This window comes from Carcharhinus amblyrhynchos, chromosome 18, assembly GCF_965287045.1.
Source record: "Carcharhinus amblyrhynchos chromosome 18, sCarAmb.v2.hapA, whole genome shotgun sequence".
In the NCBI taxonomy this organism is placed as follows: domain Eukaryota; kingdom Metazoa; phylum Chordata; class Chondrichthyes; order Carcharhiniformes; family Carcharhinidae; genus Carcharhinus; species Carcharhinus amblyrhynchos.
In genome coordinates, this window is record NC_137341.1 from 43,188,525 (window position 1) to 43,204,483 (window position 15,959).

Sequence of the window (15,959 nt, forward strand, 5' to 3'; positions counted from 1 at the left end):
GTGTGCGACTCTATGTGTTGGGAAGGCTCCAAGCAGTTTCCAGGCTCCCCACGTTTCCACACGCTCCCGCCCCTCCTCCCCCCGCGCAGGCGCAGTGTCTCTCTCTTCCCCCCGCGCAGGCGCAGTGTCTCTCTTTCCCCCCGCGCAGGCGCAGTGTCTCTCTTCCCCCCGCGCAGGCGCAGTGTCTCTCTGGGCTCCGCTGTCATGGCGGCTCTGGACTCTCTCCTGGATGAAGTGGCCCTGGAAGGGCTGGACGGCATCACCTTCTCCACGCTCTGGTTCCGCCTGGACAGCCGCATCCCCCCATTCCCGCTGCTGCTCGACGCGCCCACCAAGCAGTTTGTGTGGGAGGCGCTGGCCGCCTGCCCGGAGATCAGCTTCTTCCAGCTGCCTCACGACCGGCCGTCCCTGGTCTTCCACGACAGGTGAGTGTCCCAAACCCGACCCCCCCCCCTCCCAAATCCCCCCGCCCTGCCCCAAACCCGACACCCCCCTCCCCCAAATCCCCCCGCCCTGCCCCAAACCCGACCCCCCCCCCAAATCCCCCCGCCCTGTCCCAAACCCGACCCCCCCAAATCCCCCCGCCCTGCCCCAAACCCGACCCCCCCCCCCAAATCCACCCGCCCTGCCCCAAACCCGACCCCCCCCAATCCCGACCCCGCCCTGCCCCAAACCCGACCCCCCCCCAAATCCCCCCGCCCTGCCCCAAACCCGACCCCCCCCCAAATCCCCCCGCCCTGCCCCAAACCCGATCCCCCCCCAATCCCCCCGCCCTGTCCCAAACCCGACCCCCCCCAATCCCCCCGCCCTGCCCCAAACCCGACCCCCCCCCAAATCCCCCCGCCCTGTCCCAAACCCGACCCCCCCAAATCCCCCCGCCCTGCCCCAAACCCGACCCCCCCCCCAAATCCCCCCGCCCTGCCCCAAACCCGACCCCCCCCAATCCCGACCCCGCCCTGCCCCAAACCCGACCCCCCCCAAATCCCCCCGCCCTGCCCCAAACCCGACCCCCCCCCCCAAATCCCCCCGCCCTGCCCCAAACCCGATCCCCCCCAATCCCCCCGCCCTGCCCCAAACCCAATCCCCCCCGCCCTGCCCCAAACCCGACCCCCCCCCAAATCCCCCCGCCCTGCCCCAAACCCGACCCCCCCCAAATCCCCCCGCCCTGCCCCAAACCCGACCCCCCCCCCCCCCAAATCCCCCCCGCCCTGCCCCAAACCCGACCCCCCCCAATCCCCCCGCCCTGCCCCAAACCCGAGCCCAACCCCACACACCCTGTCCCCGTGCTCTGTTCCTTGACTATCCGCCCCTGGTCTTCCATGATCAGTGAGTGTCCCAAATTGCAACCTCACACTTGTCCTTGTGCCAGCCTCTAGGGTCAGCATCGAGACCACCCCCGCCCCCACCCACCTCCGCCCAGGTTCATTGTCCCAGGGTTGGGATTGGGGGGGAGCGGGGTGGCAGGAGAAGAGCCAGGATTCTTGGAAGGGTTGGGGGGGAGGGGGCGAGATTGTGGGGAAATGTGTGTATATGAGTGTGCATGTGTGTGTGTGTATAGTTGTGTGTGAGTACGTGTGCATGATTGTATTGTGAAAGTCTGGTGTAATTGTGTGTATAATTGTGCATTGGTGTTTGCATATGTGTGTCTTTTTAGGCGGCAGATTTGAAATTACTAGAAGTCCAGCCATGACCTGATTAAATTGCAGAGCATGCTCAAGCAGGCGAATGGCTTTCCTCTGCGCTATGTTTGCATGAGAACATGACATCAGGCTGGATGAAAAGATCTTCAAATGGGACTGTGGCTGCATGTTGCAGCAGAGCCTGCTTTGGGAGGTTTAATGTTTGGATGTTATTAGATTTTAATTATTCCCTATTTTGGGCTGTCACAATCAAAAAGCTTAGAGTGAGAGGGCAGGGGAACCTTATAGCTGTGACTGGCTTCTGGTTCATGGGATAACCTTGCTCCCAGTTGACCTCTTGGCCTACTTGCCCAATTAGGTGAAGAACTCTCCCCTCACATTGCTTATAGGCCATCCAAAGCTTGATTCACCATGCTGAGACTGCATGAGGTTAGGGGCAAGGGAATGAGCAGACTATGCACTTCCCATTTCACTGGCATTGCACTGCCAAAGGCTATAAGATCCAGCCCATAGTTCCAAGCTGGTATGTGACATGGAGGGGAAATTATCAAAATTGATGTTCCCACGCATCTGCTGCCATTGTCCTTCTAGGTGACAGAGGTTTGGGGAAACTGTCGAAGGAGACTTAGTGAGTTGCTGCAGTGCATCTTGCAAATGGTACACACTGCTGCTGGAGTGAATGTTTAATTTGGACGATAGGGTGCTGATCAAGTGGGATTCTTTGTCCTGGATAGTGTCACACCTAGTCGTAAAATCATTTACTTATTGAGTGTTATTGGAGCTGCACTCATCCAGCAAGTGGAAAGTATTCCATTATATTCTTCGACAACATTCCAGCACTAATACTGAAGGCATGTGTTCCAGAGCTACAACACTGGCATCTATTCAGCTATGTCCTGTACATAAAAAATAGTCATGATGTGGCGATGCCGATGTTGGACTGCGGTAAGCTCAGTAAGAAGTCTCACAACACCAAGTTAAAGTCGGGTAGCACAATCTTTCGGAGTCTCGCTCCTTTTTCAAATGAATGAAGAGTTGTGTTCTCACAGAGATAGACACAGACTCAATTTACAAGATAATGGTTGGAATGCGAGTCTTTACAGGTAATCAGGTCTTAAAGTAGACAGTGTGAGTGGAGAGAGAGTTAAGCACAGATTAAAGAGGTGTGAATTGTCTCCAGCCAGGACAGTTAGGGAGATTTTGCAAGCCGGGCAAGTCATGGGAGTTGCAGGTAGTGTGACATGACCCTGTTTGAGATCGTCCTCATGCGTGCGGAACTTGGCTATCAGTTTTTGCTCAGAGATTCTGCGTCATTGTGTGTCGTGAAGGCCACCATGGAGAACGCATATCAGAAGATCAGAGGCTGAATGCCCGTGACTGCTGAAGCGTTCCCTGACAGGAAGAGAACACTCCTGCCTGGTGATTGTCGAGCGGTGTCCATTCATCTGTTGTTGTAACGTCTGCATGGCCAATGTATCATGCCTTGGGACATCTTTTCCTGTAGTGTATGAGGTTGACAACGTTGGCCGAGTTGCAAGAGTAAATACTGTTACCTGCTGGATGGTGTTCTCACGTGAAATGATGGCATCCGTGTCAATGACCTGGCACGTCTTGCAGAAGTTGCAGTGGCAGGGTTGTGTGTTATTGTGGTCACTGCTCTCCTGAAGGCTGGGTGGTTTGCTGCGTACAGTAGTCTGTTTGAGGTTGTTTGAAGGCAAAAAGTGGGGATGGCCTTGGTGAGATGTTCGTCTTCATCGATGGCACGTTGAAGGCTCCGGAGAAGATGTCGTAGCTTCTCCATAACCAACCCAACTAATTTCTGCTCTATCAGTCTGTTCTTGATCATCAACAAATTGGTGGAAGATATCATTAACAGTGCTACATATTGGCACTTACTCGGAATAACCAACTCATGGATGCTTAGTTTGGATTCCGCAAGGCCGCTCAGTCCTTGACCTTATTATAGTCTTTGTTCAGGCACGTGGAAAAACCCCAGAGGTAAGGTGAGAGGGACTGCCCAAGACAGCATTTGACCGAGTGTGGCATCAAAGAATTCTAGCAAAACTGTAGTCAATGTGAATCGAGAAAAACCTTCCGTGAGTCATACCTAGCACAAAGGAAGTTAATTGTGCTTGTTGGAGGTCATTTATCCAAACTCCAGGACCTCACTGCAGGAGTCCCTCAGGATAGTGTTCGAGGCACAACCATCTTCTGTGCTTCATCAATGACCTCAATGTTATTTGATCAGAAGAGATGTTCGTTGGTGTTTGCACAATGTTCACCATTTGCGATTCCTCACATAGTGAAGCAGTCTGTATCCAAATGCAGCAAGATCTGGGCAACAGTCAGGCTTGGGCTGATGAGTGATGAGTCACATTCGTGCCACTCAATGACCATCTCCAACAAGAGAGAATCTCATCATCTCCCCTTGACATCAATAAATTACTTTACCTAAATCCCCCACTATCTTCATTTTGGGACGGGTTTCCATTGACCAGAAACTGAGCTGGACTAGTCATATAAATACCATGGCTACAACAGCAGGTCAGAAGCTAGGAATCCTGTGATGTGTAACTCACCGCTTGACTCTCCAAATCAGTGGTGTAATGGAGTTTTCTCTAATGCCTGGATGGGTGGTGCAGCTCCAACAACACTCAAAGCTCGACACCATCCAGGACAAAGCAACCCCCTTGATTGATACCCTATTCACCAATGTTCACTCACTAACACCACCAACACACAGTGGCAGCAATGTGTACTTTTTACAAGATGCACTGCAGGAACTCACTAAGGCTCCTTTGACAGCATCTTCCAAAATCACATACAAATTCAATGGACAAGGGCGACAGACACATGGGAACATTACCACCTGCAAGTATTCTTGCAGACCACTCAGCGCCCTGACTTGGAACTATATTGCTGGGCTATAGGAACTCCCTAACAGCACTGTGGGGTGAACCTACACCTACAGGGACTGCAATAATTCAAAAAGGTGGCTGGTCATAAGAACATAACATAAGAACACCTCAGAGCAATTAGAGATGGTTGATAAATGTTGGCCTAGCCAGCAATGCCCACGCCTGTGAAATAACTTTTAAAAGCTTGTGACTTGTGCCTTGTAAATGGTTTATAAGATTTGGGAAGTTAGGAGGTGAGTCACTTGCCGCAGAACTCCCAGCTTCTGACTTGCTCTTGCAGTCACGGTAGTTATATGGCTCAGATTTCTAATTGTTGTTGGGTGAAGTGGTTGATGTGGTGTGATGGTTGCGGGATGTGAGAGGTCCAGCTGCAGGATGGAGGAAATCGGTAGGCTCAGACCTTTTGCATCAGTCAAAGAAAATGTAGTTTAGTGTCTCATTGGCAAGATATCATCTTCCACGGTGCAGCTTTAAGAAGCAGAGAGAGGCACAGAAGGCATGTGAGGGAATGCCAGACCTTGGGGCCAATAATGCTGGTGAGATGAAAGTCAGGAATTCTCAAGCAACCAGACGTGGAGGAGCACAGGGGGCTGTAAGGCTGGAGAAGATGATAGAGAGATAAGACCACTGAAGGATTGAAAACAGGGATTTGAATTTTCAGATTGAGGCATTGGTACACCATGGTAGCTGCGCTGGCTCGTTTCCAAGTCATGATGTAGAGATGCCGGCGTTGGACTTTCCAAGTCCAAGTCAGCAGAGTTCCAAGTTCAAACACCACTCTTAGACACTTGAGCACACAAACTGGGCTGAGTGTCTGGTGCAATTCTGAGGGATTGCTGCGCTTCCAGAGCTGCTGCTTTTCAGGTGAGATATTAAACCAGGGCTCTGTCTGTCTGATTTAGGTGGATGTGAACCACTTTCATCTCGAGGGCAATTACAGTGGGCAACAAATGTTGGCCAAGTTAGCAATGCCACACCTGTGGGGAAGTAAAAAAACACTTCCCCGTATCTGCTTGTGTTTGCTCCGAGTGCTACGTTTTCCTTCCACAGGCCAAAAATGCGTGGGTTAGGTTGATTGGCTATGCTAAATTGTGTGTTAGGGTCAGGGGGCTTAGCTGTATAAATGTGTTGGGTTACGAAAATAGGATCCTGATAGGATTGTGGTTGGTACAGACTCGGTGGGCTGAACAGCCTTCTTCTGTACTATTAGGGATTCTGTTGTTTGATTGAGTAGACGCAGCACGGTTTCGTTAAGGGGAAGTCGTGTCTGACGAATTTATTGGAGTTCTTTGAAGATGTGTCTAGGGCGGTGGATAGAGGAGAGCCGGTAGATGTGGTGTTTCTTGATTTTCAGAAGGCGTTTGATAAGGTGCCTCACAAGAGGTTATTACAGAAGGTCAGGGGGCATGGAGTTGGGGGTAGGGTGTTAGCGTGGATAGGGGATTGGCTGTCAAATAGGAGGCAGAGAGTGGGGGTCAATGGGTGCTATTCGGATTGGCGGTTGGTGACTAGTGGAGTGCCCCAGGGGTCGGTGCTGGGGCCTCAGCTATTTACCATTTATATAGATGATCTGGAGGAGGGAACCGAGTGAATGGTGTTGAAATTTGCTGATTACAGCAAGATTGGTGGAACGGCAAATTGTGCAAAGGGTGTGGAGAGTCTGCAGAAGGATCTAGATAGGCTGGGTGAATGGGCCAGGAAATGGCAAATGGAATTTAATGTTGGCAAGTGTGAGGTTGTCCACTTTGGTAGGAATAATGGTAGGAAGGACTATTACTTACGTGGCGAAAAACTGCAGCAGGCGACGGTGCAGAGGGACCTCAGGGTCCTTGTGCATGACTCGCAAAAACCCAGCCTGCAGGTGCAGCAGGTGGTCAGGAAGGCAAATGGGATGCTGGCCTTCATAGCGGGGGGGATTGAATATAAAAGTAGGGAAGTCTTGCTGCAACTGTACCGGGCTTTGGTGTGCAGTTTTGGTCGCCGCACTTATGCAAGGATATTTTGGCCTTGGAGGGAGTGCAGAGGAGGTTTACTAGGCTGATACTGGGGTTGAACTATGAGGAGAGGCTGAATAAACTAGGCTTGTACTCGTTAGAGTTTAGAAGAATGAGGGGAGATCTCATTGAGACATATAAGATGATGAATGGGATGGATAGGATAGAGGTGGAGAGGCTCTTCCCGCTCAGAAAGGACAGTAGGACTAGAGGGCACAGCCTCAAGATAAGGCGGTGGGGGGGGCAGTTTAGAACAGAGTTGAGGAGGAACTTCTTCACTCAAAGGGTGGTGAATCTCTGGAATTCTCTGCCCGTTGAAGTGGTGGAGGCTGCCTCGCTAAATATATTTAAGACGCGGGTTGATAGGTTTTTGATGGGCAAGGGGATTAAGGGCTATGGGGAGAGGGCGGGAATGTGGAACTGAGACACGACAGATCAGCCATGATCTTATTGAATGGCGGGGCAGGCTCGAGGGGCTAGATGGCCTACTCCTGCTCCTATTTCTTATGTTCTTATGATTCTGTGACTTGTTGGCTTGTAAATGGTAGACAGGTTTTAGGGAGTCTGGAAGTGAGTTACTCACTGCAGAATTCCCAGCTGCTCTTGTAGCCACAACACTTTGCTCCTCCACAGCACGACTGAAGGAGACTGGGGAAGTTCTCTACTCTAGGACGTTCTGGGTCATCGTTTCATTTGTGAACTCAAATGACCTGTGAAGCAATTATTATGGTGAAGTGTTTAATTCCTTACACTTGGTGCTCCACTCTTCAGTGCATAGTAGCGTTGAACATCAGAGCAGAGAGTAGTTTTCCTAGAACAAATTCACATTTGCGCACTGGTGAATTTGCTTCACATGTTCATAATGTTCATGAACATTATTTTCAGTTGCGATATCGAAAATACCAAATATAGTTGTTCACCAGTGAGAGTAAAACAGACTTCTTCCCTGCTGCCATCACACTTTTGAAAGGATGTAACGAATCTCAGAATCATAGAAACAATACATTCAGCCCATCGAGTCTGCACTGACAGAAATCCCACCGCACAATCCCACACATTTACCCTGCTTATCCCTTTATCCTACACATCCCCTGACACTAAGGGACAATTTAGCAAGGCCAGTCCACCTAACCCTGCCCATCTTTGGATTGTAACACAAGGAGAATGTGCAAACTCCATACAGACAGTGATCCAAGCTAGGAATCGAACCCAGGTAGATGGAGCTCAGGTAGCAGTGCTAACCACTGTGCCCCCTTGCCGCGGTTATATTAAGTTGATCTTTCTGTACACCCCAACTATGACTGTATTATTAGATTCTGCACCCTCTCCTTGCTTTCTTGGTATGCTTTGTTTGTATAATGCCGAAAAAACAATAATTTTCACTGTATTCCAATACATGTGACAATAAATCAAAAGAAGTGATCATGTGGAAAAAAATTGCAGTATGTATTTTGTATGTTTATCTCAGATATTAGTACCTAGTACTTCTGTTTGTTTGTAACTAGGATTATAAAGCAATGAGGAAAATATTTAACTTTAATTTCCAGCTTTAAATTTGTTACCAGTAATTCAAACTTGGTGAAATTAAAATTGTGAATTTCAGATATAATATTTGCTAATAAGGAATCCCCGTGTCTGCATGGGTTTCCTCCAGTTTCCCCCCACGGTCCAAAGATGTGCAGGTTAGGTGAATTGGTCATGATCAGTTCTCCCTCAGTGTACCTGAACAGGTGTGGTGACCAGGGGATTTTCACAGTAACTTCATTGCAGTGTTAATGTAAGCCTACTTGTGACTAGTAAGTACAAAAATTCGCCCATTCTGAATTGTTAGTACAGCTGCTGTGACTAGTGCTTTGTCCGTTCAGCTGCATTTTTATCTTTTTCTGTTTTTGTTCCTGGTAAGATATGAAGAAATTGATCCAGAGACCGGAATTCAGGAGACACGAAGAGATCCTACACCGAGAGTTGATATCTATCCTGTTCACATCATTTCAGACAATAAAGATGGGATTCAGGGTTCCTGTCAATATTTTCACAAACGCAAAGACATAACTTCAGAAATAAGGACTCAGCAGTATGTACCACTCTGCACTTTAGAGGAAGCTGTGCAAAGGTGAGTTACGAAAACTTGTCTAAATCTGCAGGATTCGACGCATTGGATTTGCACAAATTTGGCTCTTGAGATGACATTATGACAGCTATGTTGTCCAACAGATTAACCTAACAAACATGATGGTAGGCTTCAAAACTACATTTTTGACACCTGAACCCGATTGCTTTCGTGACTTAGGTGTTGCAGGAAATTGGGGAGGGGGGTGCTTGGCCAGGTTTTAAAAATGAGTGTTTTAAATTTAGAAATATTGACAGTCCAGTGCAGGGGTGGTGAGCTGGTGAAGCGATGGAGCCGCCTGGCATCAGCATATGTGTGGGAACTGGCCCCTTGCTGACCCCAAGGAAAGACATTGAAGAGGAGGCCAAGGAATCCTGTGGCGATTCCACAAGTGACGTTGTGGAAGTGAAAGAAGAATTCATTTTCTGGCTGTAACTAAGATTGGAATCCAGCGAGGACAATCCCCTGAGCCACCCGACTGAGGGGATACTTTGGAGGGGGAAACAACATAGGGGCAGCACAGTGGTTAGCACTGCTGCCTGGTAGCACCAGGAACCCGAGTTCGACTTCAGCCTCAGGTGACTGTGTGGATTCTCCTCCTGTCTGTGTGGATTTCCTCTGGATTCCTCCCACAGTCATAAAGATGTGCAGTTTAGATGGATTGGCCTGCTAAGTTGTCTGTTAGTGTCCCAAGATGTCTAGGTTGGGTGGTTTAGCCATGGGAAATATGTGGGGTTATGGAGATAGGGCTGGGGAGTGGGCCTGGGTAAGAGTCGGTGCAGACTCGATGAGCCAAATGAGCTCCTTCTGCACTGTGGGGATTCTATGATAGAATCTTACAGTATGCAAGTAGGCCATTTGGCCCGTTGAGTTTGCACCGACCACAATCCCACCCAGGGCCTATCCCCATCATGCCATGCATTTACCCTAGCTAGTCCCCTGACACTAAGGGAGCAATTTAGCATTGCCAATCCACCTAACCGGCACAACGTTGAACTGTGGGAGGAAACCGGAGCATCCGGAGAAGACACGGGGAGAACGTGCAGACTCTGCACATAGACTGACCCAAGCCAGGAATCGAACCTGGGCCCCTGGCGCTGTGAGGCAGCAGTGCAAACCACTGTGCTGCCTTTTGCGATTCTATGAATGCAGTACTTACATAAGTGTCTTCACAGCACACACTCATTCAAGTGCTGAAGTGTGATATATTACACAGAAAGACAGCACCAATAGAAGAAGTAGGTTAGTCTGTGGCTGTAATTTAAAAGATTTGGGTATGACGTGCTACTTTTATTGCATGGTGGACATGTATCACAGTGCTTCATGCTTTGTTGTTAAAGGCTTGTGTTCACTCGATTATTCTGCTTTGTGTTATAGGTGGGGAGAGAAGTTGGTCATGGTTGCCAGTCAGATGGTTCGTCATCGAGCTCTGATTGGGTGGGAAAGTGACCCAGAGTTAGCCCTGCCTGACTATTCTTATTGTATACTGGAGAGGCTGGGTAGAGCAAGGTGGCAGGGAGAGCTGCAAAGAGACCTTCACAGTGGAGCTTTCAAGTGAGGACATATTGCATTCAGAGAAGTTGGATCCATTTCCTTCGGTTGCTTCAACCTTTAAAGATCGATTTTCTTTTCTTCTTGTAGAGTCGATGCCCGCAAAATGCATTATCACCGAAGAGTCCTCGACCGAAACAACCTGATAACTCTCCAATCCCACGTGATTCGGCAGCCTAATGGCAACCAGCAGTATTCCATTCTACTCCTTCTCAAACGCTTCCATGTTGACCGGTAAAATAGTTCATTTTGAAAATGACGTTCCGGGTGAATTGCTTTAGAACAATGGCATCACGTGCAATAACTTAATTGGCAGTTGGGTCACAATTTTGCTTCCGGCACTGAGTTGGTTCAGCACCTAGGTGAAAGGTGCAAGATGTGCAGCGCAGGTATCAGGGCAAGTTACCCAGATCACTAGTAGAATCCTCGCAAAGGAGACTTTGTTTTTTAAAACAGAAATTTTGAATTTTGGCAAACGAATTGGCATTGCCACTGGCTCCTAATTAACAGTAAACACAAATCTCACCAGCATCCGCTGAGCTGGCAAACATTGCATTCTGCTTGCCCGGGCACAGGGCAGTGCAGAGGTGCTTGTATAACTGAGCAGTGCTATCTCACCCCAGTGCAGTACAGTGCTGGACATTGAGAGCATTAATTCTGTCTAACTAGTTAAAGGCAACCTGGGTGACAAGCTACTTGGATCAAATCACACTGATTATTGTCACTGTCAAGATTCACTAAATTAATGGAATTAAATTGACTTACTATTGTCACACATATTGGGGTACAATGAAACGTGTTGTTTGTGTGAGCTGTTACAGACAAAACATACGGTTCATAGAGTACCTCCCGTTCGCAGAGTACATAGGGGAGAAGGAAAGGATAGGCTGCAGAATGTAATGTTGCAGTTACTGAAGAGAAAGATCAACTTTAATATATGATAGGACCATTCAAAAGCCTGATGACAGCAGGGAAGAAGCTGTTCTTGAGTCAGTTGGTACGTGTTTCAGGCTTCTGTATCTTTTTCTCGATGGAAGAACATGGAAGGGAGTATGTCCAGGGTACGCGGGCTCCTTGATTATGCTGGCTACTTTTTTGAGGCAGCAGGAAGTGTAGACGGAGTCAGTGGACGGGAGACTGGTTTGTGTGATGGATTGGGCTACATTCAAATACTGATCTCTTTTTTTCCTTTTGACGGTATTTCTAGAACATTATTAGCACTGCTTTAAATTGCAGAGTGAAAGTTGCATGAATGAGATTTACTTGCCTATACTCCCTGTATTTTCCAGTTCAGTGAACTGAGAAGCTTGAGGAGAGGGTGCACGTGCTATGAATTGTTTCAAGCACATTGCACCAGAATTTGCATAAATAATAGCGGTGAGGCACTTCCCAGAGCATGCACTTGTCTATTAAATACAGATATCTGGATGTTGAGGTTTAAGTTAACTGTTCCTTCGCAGGTTGCACTACGACAGTACCTCATTGAGACACTAGCTATTGAAAAACATGAAGTTGCCACTTAACCATTAGTGACCCACTGAATGTGGCAGCAAAGGTTAGGGCTGATGCGTTCATGAGCAAATAAATTTTTTAATGATGTGATAATTACCGCCAAACAATCTCTTCAGCCCTGAAAATTTAATTTTACAAGCGTGGTGTCTTATTCCTTCAAAAGTTAATTCATGTTGGGGATTTTAAAGACATAGGCCTTTTCTGTCTCTCGCATCTTTCTTTTCCAATCTTTATTTTGCTCTCTGTACGTAATTTAAATTGCTACCATAGTGATTGAAGCGAATGGAATTGATGCATTTAAGGGGGAGATAGATAAGTATGTGGGGTAAAGAAATTAAATATGATGCTGATTGGATTGGATGAAGAGGGCTGGGTGGAGGCTTGTGGAACAAACGCCAGCATGTGCCAGGCGAATTGAATAGCCTGTTCCTGTGCTTTTTGAAATGCTTTTTTACTTCCTGCTTTAAGAACATAAGAACTAGAGCAGAAGTAGGCCGCTTGGCTCCTCAAACCTGCTCCGCCATTCAATAAGATCATGGCTAATCGTTTCGTGGACTCAGCTCCACTTACTGCTCACCATAACCCTTAATTTCTTTACTGTTCAAAAATTTATCTATCCTTGTCTTAAAAACGTTCAATGAGGTTGCCTCAGTGCTTCACTGGGCAGGGAATTCCACTGTTTCACAATCCTTTGGATGAGGAAGTTCTTCCTCAACTCAGTCCTAAATCTGCTCCCTCTTAGTTTGAGGCCATGCCCCCTAGTTGTTTTACTTGCTAGTGGAAACAACTTCCCTGCTTCCATCTTATGTATTTCCTTCATAATCTAAAAGTTTCTATAAGATTCTTCTGAATTTCAATGAGTGAAGCCCCAGTCTAGTCTGTCTCTTATAAGCCAACCCTCTCAATTCTGGAATGAACCTAGTGAATCTCCTCTGCACCCATTCGAGTGCCAGTATATCCTTTCTCAAGTAAGGAGACCAAAACTGTACATAGTACTCCAGGTGTGGCCTGACCAGCACTTTATAAAATACTTATGCTTCTTAATTTCGATTCTGCCTTTATTGAGTTTTCTTCAGTTGTTTGAAGACTTTTGCTGTTTTTCTCTGCTCAGGGATGCCTTGCAGAGGATATTGTATTGGATCAGATGCCAGGTTAGCATGCGCCTCTCTCCCAAAAAGCTCTCAAAAACTTTGTGGGCAGCTGTTAGCAGAGTGAATGACAAACGCTGCCCCTTCACCACTGACTGTTTTTATTCTATCATGGGATGTGGGCATTGCTGGCAAAGCCAGAATTTATTGTGCATCTCTAATTGCACTTGAGAAGTGTTGGTGACTGGCCGCCTTGAACCACTGCGGTCCATGTGGTGTAGGCACATCCACGGTGCTGTTGGCACATATTTCTCGTTCTAACTTCATTGCACCAAAAATGGATTGGGTTTGAGGATCAGCAATGATCTTATTCAATAGCAGAGCAGGCTCAAGAGGCCATTATTTCTTTTTGTCTCATGACATATTTCCAAGAAACCTGTAACTCTGGGCTCTAAGTTCAGAATCTTGACTTATTTAACTTTTCAGGTGCTGCTATCGTAAGCACTCTGAGTATTTTTAGGGATGAGCCTGAATTACTCGAGGATCACAGAAATGTTAATTCTTCACGCCAGCTGGACAGTGTTTGTGAATGTGATACAGAAATCTAGCTTTTTAAGTTCAGTTTGCTTTTACATGGACGGAGCACAGGCACGAGATAGAGAATCTGGTGAACTGGTGCGACAGCAGTAATCTCTTCCGCAATGTCAACAAAATGGAGATAGCCATCAACTTCAGGAAGTGTAGTGGAGAACATGTCCCTATCTACATCAATACACTCGAAGTAGAAATGGTCGAGAGCTTCGCGTTTTTAAGTGTCCAGATCACTAACAACCTGTCCTGGTGCCTCCATGATGACATTATAGTTAAGAAAGCCTCTCAGTATCTCTACTTTCTCAGGACACTAAGGAAATTTGGCATGTCTGCTTCAGCTCTCACCAACTTTTACAGGTGCATCATAGAAAGCATTCTTTTTGGTTGTATCAAGCATTGGTATGGCTCCTGCTCTGTCTAAGAGCACAAGAAGCTACAAAGGGTTGTGAAAGAAGCCCAGTCCATCACGCAAACCAGCCTGCCATCCATTGACTCCGTCTATACTTGCCGCTGCTTTGGAAAAGCAGCTAGCATAATTAAGGACCCTACATGCCCTGGACATACTTTCTTCCACCTTCTTCCATTGGGAAAAAGATACAAAGTCTGAGATCATGTACCAACCAACTCAAGAACAGTTTCTTCCCTGCTACCATCAGATTTTTGAATGGACTTACCTCACATTAAATGGATCTTTTTCTACACCCTAGCTATGACACTACATTCTGGACTCTGTTCTTTTCTTCTCTATGAAAGTATGCCATGTCTGTAGAGCATGCGGAAAACAATGCTTTTCACTATACTAATACATGTGATAATAGTAAGTCATTGCTGCGTTAAGTGTACCTCCTGTATTATGTAACTTGTGTGGCTCCTATGTATGCACGCTTTACAGTATTCTCAAATTTCTTGATTACTTATTTTGCTGCTTCCCCTCTCTATCTGTAATATGCAGAAGAAGCAAATATGACATTTTAATGGAAAAAATCTCCCATATCCTTGTGAATAGACCTAATCAGTTGGAAGTCATGCTGCATCTTAGAGATGAACTGGTAAGTATTTCCAAAGCGCAATCGTGGCATAAACCGATCGGGTGAAGTACTATGGTGCCATTTGATCTGGTCATTTATCATCTTGTTTATGCGCAGTTCATTTTTGGTTGGTAAATTTGCATTCTAATAGTTTCTGTTGATATTGGAGGACCCAGTGGAGTGTTTATGATGCTAACATCAGTGTTAGGGTTCCTCAGACATGATGACTTGCCTGTGGAAGCTGCCACTTGTACTAAACACAAGATAACATATTGGGGAGAAAGTACATCATCTTCAATCAGGCATTCTTTGAGTGTGATCCCAATGGCTATCATCACTCTGGGTGTGATTGGGCTGATTGGGGAGGGGGGTCATTACTGTGAATAAAGAAAAACAGAAACTGCTAGAAATACTCAGCAGCATCTATGCAGCAAGAAACCCAAGTTAATGTTTCAGATCAATGACCTGTTTTCAGAATCCTGAATGAGTTTGGTCGAAAGGTCAATGACTTGCAACAGTCACTCTACTTCTCTCTCCACAGGTGCTGCCTGAATTGTCGAGTATTTCTCGCATTTTCTGCTTTGCATCCCCTCCTTTCTGGTTTTGGTTTGAATGCCAATCCTGATTCAGTTTTCATTGGTTGCTGATGAGGAACAGTGCCATGACTTGATCTCCATACATTGAACCTTCACTGCACACTGACACAGTCTGTGGGAGAGAAACCATGCGTTAAGAACATTCCTTCTGGGGCGCCACAGTGATTAGCACTGCTGCCTCACTACACCAGGGACCTGCATTCAATTCTGGCTCAGGTCATGTTAGTGTGGAGTTTGCACGTTCTCCCTGTGCCTGCGTGGGTCTCCTCCAGGTGGTCTGGTTTCTTCCCACAATCCAAGGTTAGGTGGACTGTCCATGCTAAATTGTCTCTTAGTTCAAAGATCTAGCAGGGTAAATAAGTGGGTTACGGGGATAGGACTTGGGTGGGGTTGTCGGTGCAGGTTCAATGAGCCAAATGGCCTCCCCCTGCATTGTAAACGGGAAATTCTTACTTAATCTGTGGTTCCAATGATAATCACCCCATCGCAGTGAAAATATTAATGGTGCTTTGTTGGAGAGCATTTTTTCTCACGAAAGTATCAGATACGTAGAAGGTTTCTGGGATTTAACTGCAGTGTTATCTTTTCCTTGGGAGAAGAACTTAAAATAAGGCACCAAGTGGCTAAAGTATGTTTGATACCTAGCCCTGAATGGTATCCAAACTATTGTACAATTGCCCTTGGTTTTGTCATTCTAAAGATTAACCTTTTCCATATGGAAAACCTGTTCACCTGTCTGTACCTGTAATTGTACCTGACCAAAAACTTAAAAGTAAATCTTTTGCCAATTATACAACTTGTCCAAATATTTGACTGCAATGCGATTCCAGTTCAGAATTTTACAATACACAGCAGTGAAAAAGGTCACAGTCACATTATTCTGTTGTGGATTAAATATTGTCATTGTATAGGTGAAAGACCTTTCCTTCAC

General features: G+C 46.8%; 1 protein-coding gene across 2 annotated transcripts in view; it reads left to right on the forward strand.

The window, feature by feature from the left end:
- Positions 1-202: 202 nt before the first annotated feature.
- gtf3c1 (general transcription factor IIIC subunit 1) overlaps positions 203-15,959 on the forward strand; it is a 95,149-nt gene continuing 79,392 nt past the window's right edge. The window contains exons 1-5 of one of the 2 annotated variants that reach the window (XM_080206913.1): positions 203-425; positions 8,456-8,665; positions 10,040-10,216; positions 10,304-10,447; positions 14,357-14,453. In XM_080206913.1, coding sequence (XP_080063039.1) covers positions 205-425; positions 8,456-8,665; positions 10,040-10,216; positions 10,304-10,447; positions 14,357-14,453 — 849 coding nt within the window. In that variant the 5' untranslated portion in view covers positions 203-204. The remainder of the gene's footprint in view (positions 426-8,455; positions 8,666-10,039; positions 10,217-10,303; positions 10,448-14,356; positions 14,454-15,959) is intronic. The other variant, XM_080206914.1, reaches the window with a different exon arrangement.